The sequence below is a fragment of the Caretta caretta genome, chromosome 14 (assembly GCF_965140235.1).
Source record: "Caretta caretta isolate rCarCar2 chromosome 14, rCarCar1.hap1, whole genome shotgun sequence".
Lineage (NCBI taxonomy): Eukaryota > Metazoa > Chordata > Testudines > Cheloniidae > Caretta > Caretta caretta.
The window spans coordinates 16,415,344-16,435,877 of record NC_134219.1 but is presented as its reverse complement, the minus strand read 5'-3'; the positions used below and the strand labels follow the sequence as shown (position 1 = coordinate 16,435,877).

Genomic DNA, 20,534 nt, shown 5'->3' with positions numbered 1-20,534 from the left:
GGGTTCTGGTGTGGCCCATTCTGGAGCTACAAGCTAGTCACAAAGTTTGACGTTAGGGGTGAACTTCTGCGAGTTGTGTGGGGTGTTTGTGTCAGCGAATTTGGTTCTTTCCACTCTTAGGGTCAGAGAGTTCTTTTGTAGGACTTTCTCAGCATACAGCATATTGTCTCCCCAAACTCTTTGCAAAGATCTCCTGAATGAATAGTTACAGCCTCTGAGCAGGAGCAGAGGAAAAAGAGATGCTTTGAGATGGGATTTTGAAATGATGGAACGATACAGGAAGGCACTTCCTGGTAGCAGGCAATTCAGAGAAGAAGGCTCCTGCACGGAGAGTCTGTCTACACAGCAAAATCTGTGCCGGGTCTAGCCTGTCTGAGCTAGCTTGAATCCAGCTAGCTTGGGTAATAGTAGCAACTCGGCCATAGCAGCGTGAGCTTCCGAATAGGCTGGCAAGCCGAGTACTGGCAAGGTGAGTACATATCTAGGTCTATGTTGGGCTGAGCTGTCTTCGTTGCACGTGTTACTCGCGCTAGCTGGATTCAAGCTAGCACAGGTAGACTAGCCCATGCACGGCTTTTGTGATGTAGGCAGACCCAGAGCATGGTGAGACTAGGTGGTGGGAGAGAAGCAAGACATGTGAGAGGCAGGCCTCCTGGATGGGTTTTGGAGACCTGGGTTTGATTCTGTGTCTCAGCCACAAACTTCCAGTGTGACCTCGGGCAAGTCATTTAAGCTGCTGGTGCCCTAGTTCCCGATCTGCACCATGGGGTGAATAATTTTTCCCTACTTCACGGGGATGTCAGTGATTGGGAGGCCCGTGGAGGTTAGGGCAATGATACTCCTTAGACAGCTAGGTCTGAGCAAGTTCCAGGAATGGTTTTAAAAACAGAGAGGGTGTTATTGAACTGGAGCCTGAAATGAATGAGGGCGGCATTGCAGAGTTCCTTTGTCCATGAAATCCGCAGTCCGTCCAATGACCACGAGGACTGGTGCTTGTTCGGTTCACTGCGATGGTGTGCGCCCAATGATATTGTCAACCAACGTTAAGCAAACCTGCCATTTTGCCATTGGCCGTGCTCCATGCTACCCAAGAAAGCCGGGCACGGGGTACATTCCTGCAGTCTTCCCCTTAAGGCTTTACAAATATCTTTCCTGGACTGGTTTACAGTAGAAATCCGTACACATCACCTCCCCACCTGTGTCCTGGCAGCGCTGTGGCGGGTGTGGCTGATACCTAAATCCCGACCGATGCGAATTGGATTTAGGATTCAGGTTTGTGCCAGCAGAAGCCAAGGTGTTAAGCAATATCTGTAGGGCGCTCATGAGCTCTTTCCAATACTGACAGGATAAATACTCCACCCTTAACATGGAAGCAGAAAGGAGGCTAACAAAGAAGCCTGACAACTTGATGCAGATTAGTCCAGACAAGCTTTGGCTCCCCCCCCCCCGCCCCGCCTTCTTTCCTTTGGTTCTGTGTGTCTGGATTTATTTATTTAAAGAACAGCCACAAAGTGTCTGGGATCCTCTCCGAAGGCTCTCAGAAGCTGGAGTTTGCCGCATTGCCGGTGAACTCAGCAGAGCGTTAAATGTCAGACGCTGTTGGGAGCCTGCTGGACTTGGGAGACATTCATCGTGGGCAGTGTTGCTGGGGGGTTTTCTTGTGTGCCTTATGGAGGGAGTAAACCAAAGGTGAGTGTCACGCTGGCCTACAGAGGGAGGCGCAGAAGGCACAGAAGAATCTCTAGGTGGGATGTTAGTAGGGACAAACCAATGTCAGGGAGGAAACTGAGGGACAATAGTTGCTCTTTAAATGGTATGTGAACGTACGTGGGGCTCTTGGAGAAATACCCAGGGCCATAACAAGTGCCTACCTTGTGCACCTCGTGGAGGCATCTGCTTTGACAGTGGCCTTATAGACTTACTGGAGGGCACAGGAGGGGGAGACACTGGTGGTGGGAAGCCAGGTGTGGATATGTACGCAGACCCAGCCGCCACCACGCTGTCGACCAGATGAACCCATTGAAGCCAGCAGCCTTGCCAAGGTTGATGTTGGCCTAGGGGGTTGGGTGGGGAAAGGTGAAAGGCTGAGTGGGCTCTCTGCTGCCATCCTTATTGCCCCTCTGTGGAATACAGTGGAGTTACAGCAGGGCTCAACCTGGCCCATGAGCCAGAGAGAGAGATGGATAGGGAAGGAGGCGCCTTGTTGGCAGCCTGCTGAGACTTTAAGGCCAGAAAGGACCATCATGATCATCTAGTCCAGTGGTTCTCAACCTGTGGCCCAATCAGCACACAGCTGCAGCCCATGTGACACCCTCAGGCAGTATATGTATTGTGTGGATGTGGCCCCCATAACACACAGAGCACGTATGTGCGGCCCACACTTGTAAATAGGTTGAGAACCACTGATCTAATCTGACTTCCTGGAAATCGCAGGCCACAGAACCTCACCCACTCATTCCTGTAATAGCTCCATAACCTCTGGCTGAGGTACTGAAGTCCTTAAATCTTGATTTAAAGACTTCAAGTTACAGAGAATTCATCATTTACTTCAGTTTAAACCTGCAAGTGACCCATGTCCCAGGCTGCAGAGGAAGGCGAAAACCCCCAAGGTCTTTGTCAATCTGACCCCATGTAGTTGGTGCTTTGCTCGTCTTGTCATTAGCCAATAGGGTGATAAGGAAGTTGAGGTCAGTGGATGAGGTCTTGGTCTTACTGTGATTAACCATAGTCTAAGAAAGCACTGAACTGGGAATCTAAGGTGCCAGAGATCACGTGTGCAAAATAGGAAATATATTGTTAATGGAGATGTGCAACATTTTTGCAGTAAAACTGAGAACAGTCAGAATATGTGTGTCTCTGCGTTTCACTGCAAAATCAGAAACTGGTCTATTTTTGCACACGCAAAACATTTATTGAAGGTTTTTTGTGGTTTTTCTTTGACGGTCGCCTGTTCTGGGAGGCTATTTCTGGGACCAAAAAATAAAATAAAAATAGGCAAAGTTTTGAGTGAAGTTGTGCTCTCGTTAGCAGAAGTGGTTTTGAAAATAATAATTTAAAAAGCCCTCTGAAAAGATGCAAATGTGTGACATGCAAATGTAGGGTGTAAAATTTCATGAAAAGTCCAGCTGTTATGGGTGTGAAACTGTGGACACTTTCACAAAGCAACTTGTCTACAAAACTTGCCCATTTCATCCACTCTGAAGTGCTAGCATCCTTCCTGTTCCGAAGAACGCCTCTGAAATTCACAATTGCTGGGCAAATCACTGTCCAGTTCTCTTTAGCATTAGCCCTTCAGCTGGGAGAATGGCGACTCCATCTCACAATATGTAGGAGAGAACAGTATGACTTGCAGAGAGGGGCCCAAACCGAAGCCCGATCCAGATCTGAACTTTGCTGGCATTGTCTCCTACAATGGATTGACCTGAACACCCCTGAAATCACAGAGATTTCACACCCAGAGCTGAATTTTGTGGCTCAGGTCCAGCTCTCTTGAGGTGGGACTTTAACTCTTTATCATAGCTCTCTCTATTCTGCATGGTCCAATGATATGCAAGGATATGTCTACACTGCAATCAGAGGTGTGACTGCGGCACGTGTAGACACATCTGATCTATCGAGTTGGCTTGAATGACAGCAATGAAGCTGTGGCAGCACTGGCTAGCTACTCAAATACATACCCAGGGTCCCTTGTAGAGCCTATGCACAAAGGCTTGTACATCCCATAGTACCCACAGCTCACAGGCATTGTGATTCGTGCCAGCTTGGGTGTGTCTACACATGCTGCAGTCGCATCTTCAATTGCAGTGGAAACGTGCCAATGCTAGAAAACATCACAGCAGCTTTCTCTCGCTCCAGTTCTGTACGTGACACTGGTTCTCGTTTTCTCCTTTTTTATGATGTGGACTGTGACTGGCTGCACTGACCCAACAGCGCGCGATGACTCCTTGACCAGAGACGGAAGCAAATAGAGACTGGAAATGTGCTTCCCCGCTTGGAGAATGCAGCTCTCGCTTTCTCTCTGCATTGAAGACTTAAAGAAAATCCTGGGGGACTGTCATCCGCCAGGCATTGCTTTACCATTTGTGTTCACGCATGCCCTCTGTTTATGTCCTTGCTAATCAGACTGTTCTTGCCAGCAGGAAATTCGGGCCAGATAATTGCTCACTCGCCTACCAAAAAGCCCACTTGGTGTCATTTGTCAGCGCCTCGCTCGTTGCAGGCGTTTGCCTCGGCGCTGCCCGAGAGTTTCAGATGGTCGGCTTTCTCTTCTCAGTGGCTTTGCATGGGTCCCATCCGCAGCGCTAACCATCCAAGCTTTGTCCTTACAGCTGTGCGTGGCATGGCAAATTGTCACCTGTCTCTCTGCCCTGGCCTTCTGTGTGGCAATACGAGCAGTTCTTCCCAGGGATTTTTAATATTGGCTGGGTCTTCCCTCATGGCTGTCCACTTTGAATCCAGTGCAAGAAATCCCGCAGATCACTGTTCTACCTGCAGATCAGATCGTCTTGGAGTAAGCACTCTCCTCTGAACAGAATATGCCCACTCTGCATATGGTCCAATTCTCCCCCATTTCTAGGGGTTTGGCTTTTTTGGTAACTCCTCTAACACCACCAGACAAAACTCAGCCTAAGCTTTCCTTGCAAGCTTAGCTGATCATAGGACTTTTTCATTCATGGCCTCTCTGTCTCAAACCTTAGCTACTACCTAGAGAGAGAGTCTAACCCTCTCACGGCCTGGCTGCGGTTAACAAGGTTCACCAGTGAATGATTCAGCAAGGAAGAGGTTGGATAGGGCCTGGACTGCGTTTGATCCCTGGCTCTGCCACAGACTCCCTGCAGAACTTTCAGGAAGTCAGTTCATCCACCTGGTGCCCCAGTTCTTCATCTGTAAAATGGGACTAATACATCCTTCTTGCAGAGGATGGTGTGAGAATAAAATCCATGCATGACTTGGAGACTCTGGGACGCTACAGTTATGCAGGCATTCCAGGTCACCGGCTAGATAGCAGTAATTCTTTGCTGGGCCCTCTGCACCAACATCAGGCTCTGGAGAGGAGCACTGCATCCCTAAGCAGAGTCATAGGCCAGAAGGGACCACGGAGATCATCTAGGCTGACCTGTATAGCACAGGCCAGAGAACTTCCCCCAAATTCCTGGAGCGTGTCTTTTAGCAAAATATCCAGTCTTGATTTAAAAATGGTCAGTGATGGAGAATCCACCCCCACCCTTGGGAAATTGTTCCAATGGTTAATTACTCTGACTGTTAAAAACAAAAACAAAAACATTTATGCCTCATTTCCTGTCTGAACTTGCTTTGTGTCAACTCACGTTAGACCCTTCACTGCTGGATTGAAGAACTCATTATTAAATATTTGTTCCCTATGTAGGTGTTATGGACTGTACTCAAGTCACCCCTTAACCTGCTCTTTGTTAAGCTAAATAGCGTGACTCGTGATCATTAGGGTCTGTCTACATAGCAAAAGCTGGGCAAGCACTGGTCTGACCGAGCGAGCTTGAATCCGGCTAGCAGTGAAGACAGCGCAGCGTGGGCAGTACCAGCCCAGCACAGGCTCTGGGTACGAAATGTCTCCTCTCTCCAGCCTGCACTGCCGGGTCTTCTCCGCTGTCATTACCTAGCGTTAGCTGGGGGAGGCCAGCCCGTGCACAGCTGTGCTGTGTTGACAGACAGTCTGCCAGCCTGTTACACTTGGGCTACTACAGAATTTGCCTTTTGGTGGCTCGCTGGGCTACTTGTGGTTGTCTTCCTCTAACAGGGCAAGTTAGGTACGTTTCTGGCCAGGTGATCAAAAGATGCTGTTTCTTGTTATTAAGGAGACTTGCTACCAGTGAGGTGGAGGGCAGTTATCAGCTGAGAGGTCTCTCAAGTGGTGTGTGCAGGCCATGAAACTGTACGCTAGCTGAATGGATTTTAAACCTACTGTCCTTGAAGCACTGTTCGTACTCCCATGGCATGCTTGGCCAGCTTAGACTAAGCCAGACTGTCCTCTAAACCATTTGACAAGCCACGGCCTAGCCTAGATAGGGTTGTAGGGCCTAACCCCACAAGATGCTGAGTGCCCTCCGTTCCCACTGGTATCCATGGATGCTAGAAGTCCATAGCCATAGTGTCCCCACCTGTGTCCTTGCAGGGCTGTGGCCGCTTGTATGCGGTATCAAAGACCTGGCCTTTCCTGCTAGGGGTGAATTTAGCCCTTCCCTTCTGCTTTTCCACATCCCCATGGTGACTTTGTGCAACGGGCCCCTGAATGCTTCTTGCGGGGATGGGAGATCAATACTGATTTCCAGTGCTTTGTCCATGCAACAGACTGTAGTGTGTGATAAACACAGGCCGTTTGGGGGAGGGCAGAAAGGGCTGGAGAGATGCTGTTACAGTCTGTCAGCACAGAAGTAGGTGCTGGACTGAAACTTAAGTCCAACTGGCCAGACTCTGCTGTTACGTGGGCGCAGGTCGGAGTAGTAACTCCACTGACTTCAGAGCTGTAGCAGCTTCTGGCTCTGTGCATCTCTACAAGTGGACTTTTCTTCCTCCTTCCGTAGGATCTGACTGCCATCCAGGCTGCAAGAGGGACTGTCCTGTCTGTTTGTATGAGACAAGACTATTACGAGGTGTAAGGGGACGTGTCTTCTGAACAGGGCAGTAATAATACAGTGGCAGGACTGGAGCTGCGGGGTAGGGATGGGATCGGGGGTGTCAATGTGGACTTCTTTGGGTTCAGTCAGGGACAGTCTTACCTTTGATTTAAAATCACTCCCTGGGATTACCCAGGGCTTAGAGCAGTACTTGGGAGCATTACTAGGGCCCCGTATGGCTGAAGACTGGCAATTTATGGCTCTGTAGAGCTTCTCCAGGCTCTTTATCTACATAGTTTCAAGGCGGGGAGTCATGGACTCTGTGTGAATGGATCCGGACTCCTGGGTTACATGGACACCAGCTCAGGAAGCCTCATTTGTTAGGGAAGTGAGAAGCTCTGTCTCCTTCCCTGTCACTTTGCTTGTCCTAAATGTGTCTCTTCCAGGCCCAGTGTAGAATGAACATGAAAGCTCTGATGGCCACTTCCATGGCTACATTATCTGCCCTTTTCAAGTTCTCTCTGGATCTCTTGCATGAAGAAGGTGGATAGTTACTCCCAAGCTTGCCCAGTCTGCAGCGTTGCCAACTATTTGGTGCTTTTCTTAAAGGTCCAGCTTCAGGAGTCAGGTGATTATGTGAGAATTTCAGCTTTCATTTAAAAAAAACAAAAAAACAAAAGTGTCTGGTCCTCCTGCTGTTAGAGAAGGGTGTGACAATGAAGTGGGTATGCTCTGATGGGTCAGAAACCAGATGGCAATAAAAAGGACCCAAATTTTATTTTAAAAAAGTCTCATGATTTATTTTAGCTATCTCAGGATTTTTCAGTGTGTGAGTTTGTCAGTACTGTGTATGCAGCATAGACCTTATCCTGTTTTGGATCTGATTCTGGGAGGGTTTCTTAGATTTGCACTGTTCAAATGCAACTGGGCTTGTATCGGGGACTGGATTTCAGTAGGCTGTCTCCTTCCAGCTACAGAATACACAACAGCCTCCTTAATACATTTTCAGAAAGGTAGGGATTGGGGATTCTCCAAACTCCCACGAGCTCTGTGGATTTTTCCGGAATCCAAACCCTGATCCAAATTTTCTCAGTCCCCTCTTTGTACAGTGGGTCAAAACCAAATCTCTGGCTCCAAATCCCCCTGAATTTGGTGGGGGGAGCTTCAGACTCTGAACATTGATCCAGACTTTGTAGCCTGGTTGGGCCCATCTCTGATGATTACCGACTCAGCGTCTGTGTGTTTCTGTGTTTGACTGTGACCCCATCCTCCAGGCCCATGGGGCCTGTTTCAAATCAATGAGGCGAGGGGCTGAAACCAGCCCAGTGGCCTGGAATCATTCATCATGGGGCAGTTTTTCTGCTGTCCGGCTGAGGGAGATGTTCCATGTATCATGTCCTGAGAGGCGCTGAGCATGCACAAATCCCACTGAAGTGAACAAGGTCGCAGTAGGAAGGGGACGGGGGTGGATAAACACTGACATTGGCCCCCTGGTTTCCATGTTAAACGTCCTCAGCGGTAAAATAGATTGGGAGAGATGCACAGAATAGGTGTGCTCATGTGAGCAAGCGTCCCGGAAGAACAGGTTCATTTTCTATAAAGATGTTTCAACCGTTCTTTAAATGTCACGACTGCTCCTGCAGGAAGCTCCTGTGGATTTCGGGGGCTACAGTACCCACTCCGGTCAAAAGCTTCTCTGCCAATGAAGCTAATTACTAACGAGTCTGAGCGGCAAAGAAACTGTGTGTGACAAAGGCCCTGCTGAGACCAGCCAGGGAAACGGCATTAGCAGCCACCCTGGAGGAAAGGTGACTCTTCAGAGACCCGCTAACCTGCTCCTCAGATCCAAACACACCTGTATGTTGGAGGAGTTTGGACCCAGAGCTGCGTTCTGGGGCTGGTGCCTGACTCTACCGGTGATAGGCCCCGGTGTCATTTGAGTAACTCTATCAGGCTGATGTGGCAGCTCTTTGGTTAGAAAGCTGTCTTTACGGCGTTAGAAATGTAACCGGCTCTCTCAGCTGTTGGTGACTCGGTTGTTACGAAAGGCATATTGTGCAAAGCAGGGAATGCAGCCCGCACAAAGCAATTGGAGTTACTCGAGGATTTGCTCTGTGGGCCATGATCACATTGCACCAGGGCAGGTTTTGCTAAAGCGCCTACCCTAAACCTGGGCTAGAGAGGAGTTTCCTCAAGGACTGCTCATGAAGGTGTTGAAACCCAGTGTACAGCCCCAGTCACACGCTTGTTTCCTGTCCTGATCACCCACATGCTTGTTACGAGAAGGCTGTATTTAGCTACTGGGCCCTCAGAGTAAAACTGACAACTTCTTCCAGACTCTGAAAGTTCACACAGCTTTGTCTAGTGCTGGGTTGGCTTTTCAGGTGTTATAGACGTTGATGTTTGTCTCTAAAGTCGCAGCTCTGTTATTTCGATGTGCTGAGTAATTATGATACCACATAACCAAACTGGTTAAATAACCAGAGCTGCCTGCTGTTAGGACATGAGCCCCAATAGATTTGTGAGCACGGGGAGAAATGCTCTTAATTGAAAAGGAAAACAAGTCTAAGGTCCGCTCTCTCGTTTGAAAAAAGAAATTGCTTTGTGTAACAAATCCATGGTAACTCAGGTGTTATCTGTTGCCCTTTGCTGCATCTCATAACCCCTTGAAACTTCATAGTGATGCAAGGGGTAGAACGGCAGTCCCTCTCCCAAAGGACAGGCCCTTTCCACTTGAGCAAAAGGAGATCCTTCATTAGATGTAAGCAGTATAGGGCCTGTGAAACACAGTCAAGTGGTTCGGATAAGGGCTTGTCAAAACTTCCTTGAAATTGGTTTTTTTTATGGAAACTTGGGTTTTCAACTGAACCCCTTTTTCTGTGTGACAAGTGGCTGCTCTCTGGAAAATGTCGATATTCTAGTTTTGATATTTCTCTGAAAAATCCAGGATTTTCTGGGGAAAACATTGAAAAATTATCAAAATCTTCTGGAGGAAACCCCACTACTTTCCAGCCAGGTTTAGTTCATCTTCTATCCGATGCTAAACAGTCACAGTAGCTAGGTCAGTGCGCTGTTCACTTACACTGCACATGGCCTTTTAAAAACACTTGATCGTTATTAGAGCTGGCCCCAAAAATTGGGGCAGAACAGTTTTCCGTCAGAAAACGAAGTGTCATCAAAATCAAAATGTTGGGAGCCGTGCTAGCCATTGTGGGATAGCTACTCACAGGTCTGCGTGGCTGTAGAGCATTAGTGGAGATGCAGAGTACAAACTGCATTTGAAATAGCATGCCCAGTTCAGCCGTACTGGGCTGACCTGCACCCGTCCTGTCCCACTGGCTCACTTCCCAGTGGTTCACTTCTCTAGTCTAGATGCAGCTAATCTCTTGATTCCCGGACCTGTGCTTTAACCACTCTAACCAGTGCTGCTTCTGGCGTGGGTTGAAAGGGGTTTCCGTTGAGTTAGACACCCACTGCTGCTTTGAGAGATCGCATAGGGTGCTTCAGGTGTAGCCTGGCTTCACCGCAGCTCTCAGGGTTTCCTTGAAGCCGAGCCGTGAGAGAATTGAACAGCTGTCCAACAGCGCTATTGAATTAACCGCAGAGCACTCTTCCATCCAGGGTGCCCAGAGACGTTTATATTAATAGCCGGGAAGTCAGGGGCAGCAATCATGCGGCACAGATTTCTCTCTTCTCTACCGTTTTGTTCCAGATGAAATTAGCAATACTGCAGGGTTTCCATTTAGTTCTCATGACTCATTAAAAAGCTTATTACCTTGAAGTTAATGACTCAGCAACCTTTTTCCTCCTTAAGGCTGTGTGTGTGGGGAGGGTGCAGGTGGTGGAATGTGAAGATGTCTGAGATTCCAAAAAAAAAAAAAAAAAAAAAAGATTTACGGACGTTGTCACTGGCTGGGGGCCGTGCAGTCCCATTGGCTCACAGGCTGCCTGCGCTAATGAGTGCCTGAGTTCTGACACTTTATCACCTCAGACGAGATCTGAAGTCTCCACTTCCTTATGATCAGCAAAATGGAACAAACTTACAGAGGCAAATCATTTCCCGTCCTAACAGAAAAGTGTTCTCTAATACTAACAATCACCCCAGCCTCTAGACATAGCTGCATTAGCACAGAGCTGATTGAATGCAATAGAATGAAGGACTGGATTCTGCTTTGTTACAGTGGTGACAATCAGGAGAAACTCCGTGGAGATCAGTGATGTTACGTTGGTGGGAATCTTTTGTAAGTGTGGCCAGAAGCAGTCCCAGATGGTATTGAGACTGTGGAGTTATGCAAGCTGTGAAACTGTAGTATTTACTCTTGTGTACTGCGCCTTCAGTTTTCTGTGTAAGCCATCTTGTTCTGGAGTCGCTGTAGCATGTTAGAGGAGATGCACGCGCTGTGCTCTCTCTCATGTTGCCTCTCTGGCTATTGTTCGTCGGTGCAGGTTTAATCGAAGATGAAAGCTAGTTTAGCCTAGATGCAGTGCTTAATTTATGCCAGGGCTTGGCACATCAGTTACGAAAGTAAACAAAATTGCTTCAGCCCTGGTACCTAATTGCTTGAGTCCCAGCACCTCTTTCGTCACAAATTAAGCGCTATCTAGATGGGTTGATTCTCCGCACAAATCTACCTGGGGTAGCTCTGCAGAAGTCAGTGGAATTGGAAAGTATAAAACTGATGTCGGGATCAGACTCGAAGCAGGAAGTTGCTCTTCACGTGCGGGGGGAAAAGCATGAATGAAATGGGGCTGCATGATGTCTGGTTTCCAGTGAAACCATTATTTCAGAATGTGGAGGAAGTAACTGGAGCAAAGCCATTTTAGATTTGATTCTCACCAAGAGGGAGGAATTGATAGTGACTCTAAAGGTGCAAGGCAGTGTGGGTGAAAGCGATCGCAAAATGATAGATTTCATGATTCTAAGGGGAAAAAGGAGAACAAAAGACCTGGGCAATTATAGACCAGTCGGCTTAACTTTGATACCTGGAAAGATTCTGGAACAAATTATTAAATAATCAGTTTGTAAGGAGCTAGAGGAGAATAGGGTTAAGGAATAGCCAGCATGCCAGACCAACCTACATCTCCTTCTTTGACAGAACAACTGGCCTGATGGATAGGGAGGAAGCAGTAGATGTGCTACATCTAAATTTTAGTGAGGCTTTTGACACAATCCCACATGCTTATTCTCATAAGCAAACTAGGGAAGTGTGGTCTAGATGAAATTACTATAAGATAGCTGAACAGCTGGTTGAAAGACATTTCAAAGAGTAGTTATCAATAGTTCGCTGTCAAACTGGGTGGGTGTATCTAGTGGGGTCCCGCAGGGGTCAGTCCTGGGTCTGCTACTATTCAGTATCTTCATCAGTAACTTGGAGAATGGAGTGGAGAGTATGCTTATAACATTTGCAGATGATACCAAGCTGCAAGGGGGTGCAAGCACTTTGGAGGAAAGGATTAAAATTCAAAACGACCTTGCCAAGTTGGAGAATTGGTCTGAATTCAACAAGATGAAATTCAATAAAGATAAGTGCAAAGGTGTGTGTGTGTGTGTGTGTGTAGGAAGGAGAAATCAAATGCACAACTACAAAATGGGAAGTGAGTGGCTGGATGGTAGTACTGCTGAGAAGGATCTAGGGGTTATAGTGGATCACACTGAATATGAGTGAACAATGCGATGCAGTTGCACAAAAGGACTAATAGTATCCTAGGGTGTATTAACTGGAGCGTTGCAATTGTTCTGCTGTACTGGGCACTGGTGAGGCCGCAACTGGAGAACTGTGACCAGTTCTGGGCACCACGCTTTAGGACAGATGTGGACAAATTGGTGAGAATCCAGAGGAGAGCAACAGAAATGATAAAAGAGTTAGAAAACCTGACCTCTGAGGAAAAGTTAAAAAAAGGGGCATGGTTAATCTTGAGAAGAGCGAGTGGGGACTTTGATAACAATCTTCAAGAATGTTAAGGGCTGTTATGAAGAGGACAGGAATCAGTTGTTCTCCATGTCTGCTGAAGATAGGACAAGGAGTCATGGGCTTAATCTGCGGCAAGGGAGGTCTAGGTTAGATATTAGGAAAAACAATCTAACCCTAAGGGAAGTTAAGCTCTGGAATAGGCTTCCAAGAGAGGCTGTGGAATCCCCCTCATTGGAGGCTTTTAGGAACAGGTTGGACAAACCCCTGACAGGGATGGTCTAGGTTTAGCACAGGGGGTGACTTCCGAAGGTCCATCCCAGCCCTATATTTCTATGATTTCATGACCAAATTTGGAACCTCTCCACCCAGGAGGTGAAAGGAGCATAGCCAGACCTGAGACCTCCATTTAGACACTCCCCTTTCATTGGATTACAGCCCTGGAGAATTCCAGGGCATGATGGATCCTTGGTTAGAAGGGAATGGTTTTGAACAGAAAAGAATTTTTGTTGGGGGAGAAGGTTTGTTTTGGTTCTGATTTGCCATCTCCTAGACTTGAAAGTGTCCCGTTAAATGAAGCAAGAATCAAGTTTTCGGCCAAGCCTGACTCCTCATTAATGTGGAACAGCAGCCTGCTATACCAACAAGGTTTGCCAGACAGGTGTAATCTCTCTTCTAGGGCCGCCCTGTTAGAGCTTCGTGGCTTCAGTCAAATTCTGCACCAGAAATCTTCTGTCCTCTTGGACTCGCTGTAGAGGGTCAGAGCCCTTTAGTCAGTTAAACCGAGTGGAAGAAGGTGGAACGCCACTGACTTCAGCTGGAGTTATGCCTCCTTCCAGCATAGCTGGATCTGTCCAGTTACCTGTCCCGGTTATAAAAGGTGTCGTGCCCGATGGCCGCTGTTGCGCGGCTGGCTTAAGGTAATAATGTAATTTCGCCACTCGGTGGCGCCAAACCATTTCAAATGAGGAGGCTGTTTGCACAGTGTCTGAGCACCCTGTGCTCTCTCGTGCGGGGGAGCGTTACTCTGGGTTGGTGTTTGAAGATCATGCCCTGCTGATTCCATTCATAACTTTAAATGCTCCCGGGGTGGTAGTGAGTCTGTGCAGAGGAAAATCTTTCCCAGCTCTCGGGCTTGGGATCCCACAGCTCTCTGGGAGTTTTGCCCGATTCCCACTGACTTGCATTGAGAGTTGGGTGCCAAATTTACGCTCGGAAAAGTCTCCCTGGAGTTCGCAGTCTGGCACTCGCTGTTTGGAACTGGCAGTAAGTGATTCTTGAGAAGAATTAAACTAATCCAACTGTAAGCTCTCTGGGGCGGGGACTCTCTCTGGTGTGTGCAATACCCTGCACTATGGAGCACGCCTCCCTTGTGGGGGCTCTGAGCTCTGCCACAATAGAGTAGCGAAAAAGAAGAAAGGCAACTGTCTCCATGTGTGTTCACGCCTTGTGGTTTCCCAAACACGCATGTACGCTGGATATAGCACTTCTATTGTGGCGCAGGGAGCATCAGGCCCAGCCGTGCGTGTCTGCGGCAGGTACCTGCCTCCTGCTTAGAGGTGCAGTCGCTGATGGAAGCTGCAAGGTGAATGTGGTGTGCAGTCTCCCATTTCCTTTTGAACAGACTCACAGTCAGAGCAACCAAAGCATTGTAAAAGCCACTTGCAGTATGTGAGCCGGCATTGTCTGTCTTCTAGAACAAAGGGGAAAGTGTGTGTAAGAGAGACAGAGAGAGAGATCAACTAATAGTGCAAATCTCTGAACTGTCTGGGGGCTGATTCGGCTCTCCCTTACCCCAGTTTCACAGTGGAGTTACTCCTGATTTACATCAGCAGGTGTGATCAGAATGGGCCCCATTTTTTTCAAAGATTTCTTTTTTTTTACCCATGAATTTACATAAACCCAGAACAACTGTCCGTGGTGCGTTCAAAACCACCAAGAGCATCCCTGAGTCAAACTGTTCTGTTTGTGGCTCCTGCCAGCCTTTGTCTACAGCGTTTTGATGCATATCTGAGTCTGCAGCCATAGATCTGTCTTCGCTGGAGAGAAAAGAATACATTGGAAACCCAAAAAGAGCGAATGCCAGCTGTGTTAGCACCCAGGAAATGAGATTGGAATGTCACAGCTGCATGGCTCGCCCATGCATGGAGGGTCTGCTAACGGGCAGCTGCCCTTACTATGGGCAAAGCCTGGCTTTGCTCCCCCACAGGATACTAAATGAGTATAAATTACACCCCTAGTGTGCCCTCACTGCGTGCCAGGTTAGTGCAGCTTACATTGCTTTGCCCCCTTGATCTGTTTTCCGATTACACTTCTTTGCTGGCCTGGGTAGGAGAAGCTGTGGGAGGATTGTGCTGTAAGAGAGTCTTCTCCAGAGCAGCTGGTCTGCGCAGGGGTGGGTGGCCACCCTGAGGATGGTGAAGCATGTGCCCCACTCTGCATCCAGCAAGTCCTGCAGAGGGGCCAGACAATGGCCTAGTGTAATCCTTGCACCTTTCATGGCTTGCATGTGCCCCAAGTGGGGTGAGGAGGAGCAGACCTTGCAGGGGAGTGAACGGCAGAGCTGTCCCAGGAGCAATGCAATTGGCTGCCAAGACTCTAGCATCTCTGAGCCCGTCAGCATCTGGCATCATTTCCATCCCAGTGGCAGCTCCCTGGTGATCTCAGACCTAAAGGCGCTGCCCTGCCCCGCTGTCGTCTCTCTAAACGGCAGCCAGCCTGAGCGCTCAGCTCAAGGCCACCTCGACGCACAGTTGCAGTACCTGCCATCCCCCAGGCATTAGTTCTGGGTGACTCCAGGATGCTGCAGCCCCTGCCCGTCCTGAGTCAGGCGCCCTCCCAAGAAGGGAGAGTACTTCGTTACCACCTTCCAGTGTGGCTCACAAGATACCATTTCTCCCCATCTATCCCGGGGGTGCAGCTGGTTAAATGGGCAAATTTATATTCATTCCATAGCAGCCAGGCAGAGACTGAGCTCTGTCCCCCGGATCCTCATCGGAGAGGGTGTTCTGCAGCATCAGCAGTCTAAAAATACGCACCATTAGCATGCGGGACACATTAGACTCTGGCACAGGGCTGGCGGGGAAGAGAGCGGAGGGGAACCAGGATCTCCAAGGTGCTTTATCTTCCCATCCAAAGGAGCAGGAAATCAAAGGCAGAAACCAGCCCACCTTCCTGGAACCTTACAACCCAACCACCCGACTGGTTTGCATGTAAAATCTCAATGTCACGGTTTCCACGGCAGCCATAACCAGCTGCGCCGTGCATGGGAAGCACTCCAGGGCTGCTGTTTGGAGGGATTGCGGTCCTCCATTAACACGTTGCCGAGGAGTGGGAGATGTTAGGGGCAGGATGGATTGTTGGGTCGTTCTGACTGTTCCATCCCAGCCCTTGCAGGTGTATGCCGTGTGGCAATGGCTGGTTCCCGGGATGTCAGTTCGGAGCTGCAGTTCTGAAGTCAGTGGCGTTAGGGCCAAGTCCTGATCCAGGTGGAATCAGAGGCAGAACTGCTGGTGTACTCACGGGGGCCAAGATTTAGCCCTTACTCTGGATTTACACTAGGGTAACTGAGATCAGAGTCTGGCGCAGTGTGCATATTTCTGGGTAACTTTGGGTGACAGCCGCCTTGGGATGGAGACGTCATTTCATTCTCTGGGTGTAGTTCCAAGCTGTAAAGCACCGCGGGCCTGATCCAAAGCCCAGCCTCCCCTTGACTTCTGTGGCCTTTGAATCTGGCCCCACTGGTACCTCTGGCTTGTGTCCCAGCCCGGCAGGGTGCTGAGCACCCCTTGTTCCCACTGATTGTGCTCTCTCTGGGGAGCAGATTAATTTCACTGGGAGTGGTGGGTTCCTTGAACTGCTTTGGACCAGACCCTGTGGCTGGGATTTTCAAAGGCTGTAGCCAATGGGATTTGGGTGCATCACTCCCTTGGATTCCTTGAAAGTCTAATCTATGTTAATAGCAAGGAATAATGACAGCACTAAGTCCACCCAGACAGCTCCCCACCGTGCATGCCCAGCACACTGGAGTAAAGCCTGTCTGACTTTTTTACTCCTCAGCCCAAACACAGCAAAGCAAGTATCCCTCCCCGAGGCCAGCGATACCCACGGGCCCCTTTTAGAGTCCTCCAACCACATTGGAAATGTTTGTCAAAGCCTGGACAGCACTTGAATCCCTCCCACCAGATAGTTCAGGTTCCTGACTGGAATCCTACCAGCACTCCATTCCCATACAAATGGCCATACTGGGCCAGGCCAAAGGTCCATCTAGCCCAGTATCCTGTCTTCCAACAGTGGCCAATGCCAGGCGCCCCAGAGGGAATGGACAGAGCAGGTAATCATCAAGTGATCCATCCCCTGTTGCACATTCCCAGCTCCTGACAAACAGAGACTAGGGACACCATCCCTGCCCATCCTGGCTAATAGCCATTGATGGGCCTATCCTCCATGAACTTATCTAATTCTTTTTTTTTTTTTTAAACCCTGTTATAGTCTTGGCCTTCACAACATTGGGCAGAGAACAAGCCTGAGAAATTTCAAGCCAAAGGGGGATTTTTCTGGAATGCTGTAAGTGTCCAAATAGAGCCGCAGCGTCCCCTCAGCAATAACTCTAAGCAGAGAGCTCCAGTCACCCTGCTGGCCAGGAGAAATTTCCCAATCGGTCCAAAGACAAACAGGCCATTATCGGATGCCCACAGGTGCAGTAGCATGGGATTGTCAGCCCTTAATATCACTGTCAGGAGAGAGAACTCTGGCTAGATTCTCATCTGCTACAGCCATGTCAATGTGGAGTAACCCACTGACTCCTAGCCGCCAGATGATGTTGCAATGCAGCCTTGAAGCCCCCAGTTGGTGAGAACATGTAAGGGCAGGTTGAGTGGTGATGGAGGTCTCGCTCCCCCTCTACTCTCCTGGGCCTTGCGGATGGTCAGGGTTCTGTTCTCCCAGGCCAGGCAGGCTGCCTGGAGGAAAGGCCATCCCTCCTCCCGGTCTGGCTGGGCTGGTGTGAAAGAGGAACGTGCACGTGCATTGCAAGGAATTTGGTAGCTTCAATCAAAATCCTTTACCAGAGCCACCCCAAAGCCAACTTGGTACCGACGCCGCGCAGATCCGGGTGCCGCACCAGGCGAGCGCACGACGGGCTGCTGCTGCTGCAGGCATTTTTGAGAGGTCTGGCCCCGCGGGGACCTGACCCCCCCCCTCTGTCCAGCCACAGGAAACGAGCAGCCTTGTCCACTCTGCGGCAGACGCTCGGAGGATGACCTGATGCAGGCTGGATCCTGCTGGGATCCGTGCCCAGGACTTTGTCCTCAGAGCAGCTGGCCCCAGGGCTTCCGCAAGAGTTCCAGATGCTCAGCGCCTCTCCAGGGGAGGCCCTAGGTGTGGATGCTGGGGACTCGTGCACCCAGATTTTCCATCTCCGTGGGTGCTTCCTAAAAGGGCCTCAGGAGCTCAGTTGTTAGCACCCTTGGTATCGGGCCGACTCTGAGGATGTTTCGGGTGAAAGTCCTGGGCCAGCCCTGTGTCAGGGTGGTGGGAAACTGCACTGCTCAGTGGGAACTCAGGGCAGCGGTCAGGATCAGGCCGGGAAGCTCCAGTCTCTTTCATAAGAGACTAGGGCAGCAGAGAGGCAGCTGCTGAAACCACCAGCGTAAGGATGCCCTCCCAATGCAGTGGCGTGAGTCCAGGGCATGCCCTGTGCTTCACTGCGGGCACAAATGGGATCTTTTCTGTGCGCTAGACTGGAAACCCGGCTGTGACCTAGGCCCAAACGAGACATTGCTAGGCTCCTCTGTTGGCATTGCTATGCAGCGGGGGATAACCCCGTGCACCGTCTCTTCCTGAGCAACAGCCCATCACAGTACCGGCGCAGGCTTCGGCTTCTAGCCTGCTCTGCTCTTCCCGGCAGGGAACCTCAGTCCCTGGACTGGGCATCGTGCTTACCTTGAAACCTGCGTGTCTCTGAAAAGCAGCCCCGGGGGAGAGTGACTGAGCCAGGGCCCCGATCCTGCAAGGCGCTTAGCCCCTGCCGTCCTCGTGGAAGTCAGGAGGAATTGAGGATGCTCCGCACCAGGCAGGATCAGACTCACTGGGCCAGATCCTCAGCTGGGGCTACTCAGTCTAGTTCCCTTCACATCAGTGGAGCCATGGCAATTGATTGGGTCCCCACTTTGCACAGGCTGCGTGGCATGGGGCTAGTATTGGATCCCTGCTTGGCACAGGGTGGGAGGAGTCTGGGGGTCGTATTCCCACTTAACACGATGGGGGGACGTTGCGGGGTAGTACCGGGTCACTGCTTTGCTTGGGGTCAGGGCGTGGGTTGTCCTGGGTCCCATTCATCCGCGGCTACATAGCTCTCTGTGGTACGATCTGGCCTGCGTGGAGGAGTGCCGCTGGGCTGGCGATGTCGTCAGCGGCCTTGTGCTCTGTGCTGCTGTTCTTACAGCCCCGTCCCCGGGAGCCAGCGGATTGCTGCGAATCTCGGCTTCCGGCTAAAAGTGACGAAGCAGGTGTCTGGGCCTTGTGGCTAGAGCAAAAACTGGAACACGTGACTCTGGAAGTCTCAACAGCCAAAAAGCAAACAGAAAGCCCCAGCACGTGTTACTGTTGTCGTAAAAATCTCATGGCGTCTAAACCGACCCCATGACTTGTGGGGGGACGGGGTCGAGGCTGATTGTTGAAGCTGGGGTTGGCCATACTGGGAAAGGGGCTGTGTCCTGTGGCAGAGATGAGGTCTGTGGCCTCTGACATGGCACGAGCGCTTGCTCCTGGCCAGGGGATGGTATTCTGCTGCAGGCCGACCGATTTCGACTTAGGTGATACCTGGGACCCTGGTGCTACGAAAATCAGCCGTTTCAATCTTCTCTCTTTTCACCCTAGTTTCCTTACGCCGCCCCACCCCCCCAGGAGCCGGTGAAGACACTCAGGAGTTTAATCAACATCCGCAAGGACACTCTGCGCCTAGTCAAGTAAGTCCCCGTTTGCAGAGGTGGGAGTTTGCATGGTCTGGCCAGGAACCCTGCTCCAGCTTGCAGCATCCCAACGGCTTAGCCAGTTAGGTGCCAACATCAGCTGAGCAGTGACAAATCCACCCGTGAGGCAACGTCCCGAACCACCTCCAGAGGAAGCTCTGCACCTACGCATGTGTCTGGGTTAAAGCAAGGTGCACGGCGCTGGGCTGGCTGGGAGGGGATTTGGGATTGCGAGGAAGGGATCTCGCGGGACTGGGCCCTGAATGGAAGGAATAAGGGGTGACCAGAATCCCGTCTACACCTGATTGGCGAGGGGAAGCTCATGAGTAGATGCTGGAGTGGAGGAGTCAGCTCCCCCCTGGCATGGTGTGCTGAGAGCCACCCGGCATATCAAGAGGACTAAGCATGATCTTAGTGAAGCCACTGACGATGAATGGTGCTGCCACGAGGCGGCGTCCCGCAGAGAAGTCCCACCCCCACTCCTGTTATTGGACAGATGGCTCGTCTCTTGGATTTTCACCTTCCGAGCTGATCTGCGGGGTCATTAGAGGTGACAACAGGAGCCAGACCGAGCTAATCCCTCTCCCACGGCCGGGGTCGGAACAAGCCATCGGAGCCAAATGAAATGCAGCCTTGCAGAGTTCAGGCCTGGCTGGGAGAAGTGACCTAGTAAAGCCAGTACCAGCAGTGCAGAGGCGAGGCCGAAGACCAGCCACTCCCTAACCTGCCTCCCTTGCTGGGACACACTGCAACCGTTCTTTCTCTTTGCCCTTCTCTCCCTGTGTCTCTCAATGCTGATCCCCTTCCTGCTTTCCCTCGGGCCGAGAGTCCTGAGGAGGGAATTGTGCAAATATGTGCCTACGCCATTGCCCTGTGCAAATGAATAGCTGGGAGCCCGAGCCCCATTACACCATTGCATGTGATGTGTGCATTCAGTACCCACCTTGGACGGAGGCTGGTAGCCTGGTGAGTGTTCGTGAAGTGCTCAGAGATCCTCAGATGGCTGATGAGGGGGAGTGGGAATCGGACAGGGGGGCAAGTATGATTTTTGTTCCATGTCGTAG

General features: G+C 50.3%; 1 protein-coding gene across 4 annotated transcripts in view; it reads left to right on the top strand.

Moving 5' to 3' along the window:
* RNF157 (ring finger protein 157) overlaps positions 1-20,534 on the top strand; it is a 77,419-nt gene that overhangs the window by 20,624 nt on the left and 36,261 nt on the right. For all 4 annotated transcript variants that reach the window (XM_048817504.2, XM_048817505.2, XM_048817506.2 and 1 more), the window contains exon 3: positions 19,379-19,467. In XM_048817504.2, coding sequence (XP_048673461.2) covers positions 19,379-19,467 — 89 coding nt within the window. The remainder of the gene's footprint in view (positions 1-19,378; positions 19,468-20,534) is intronic.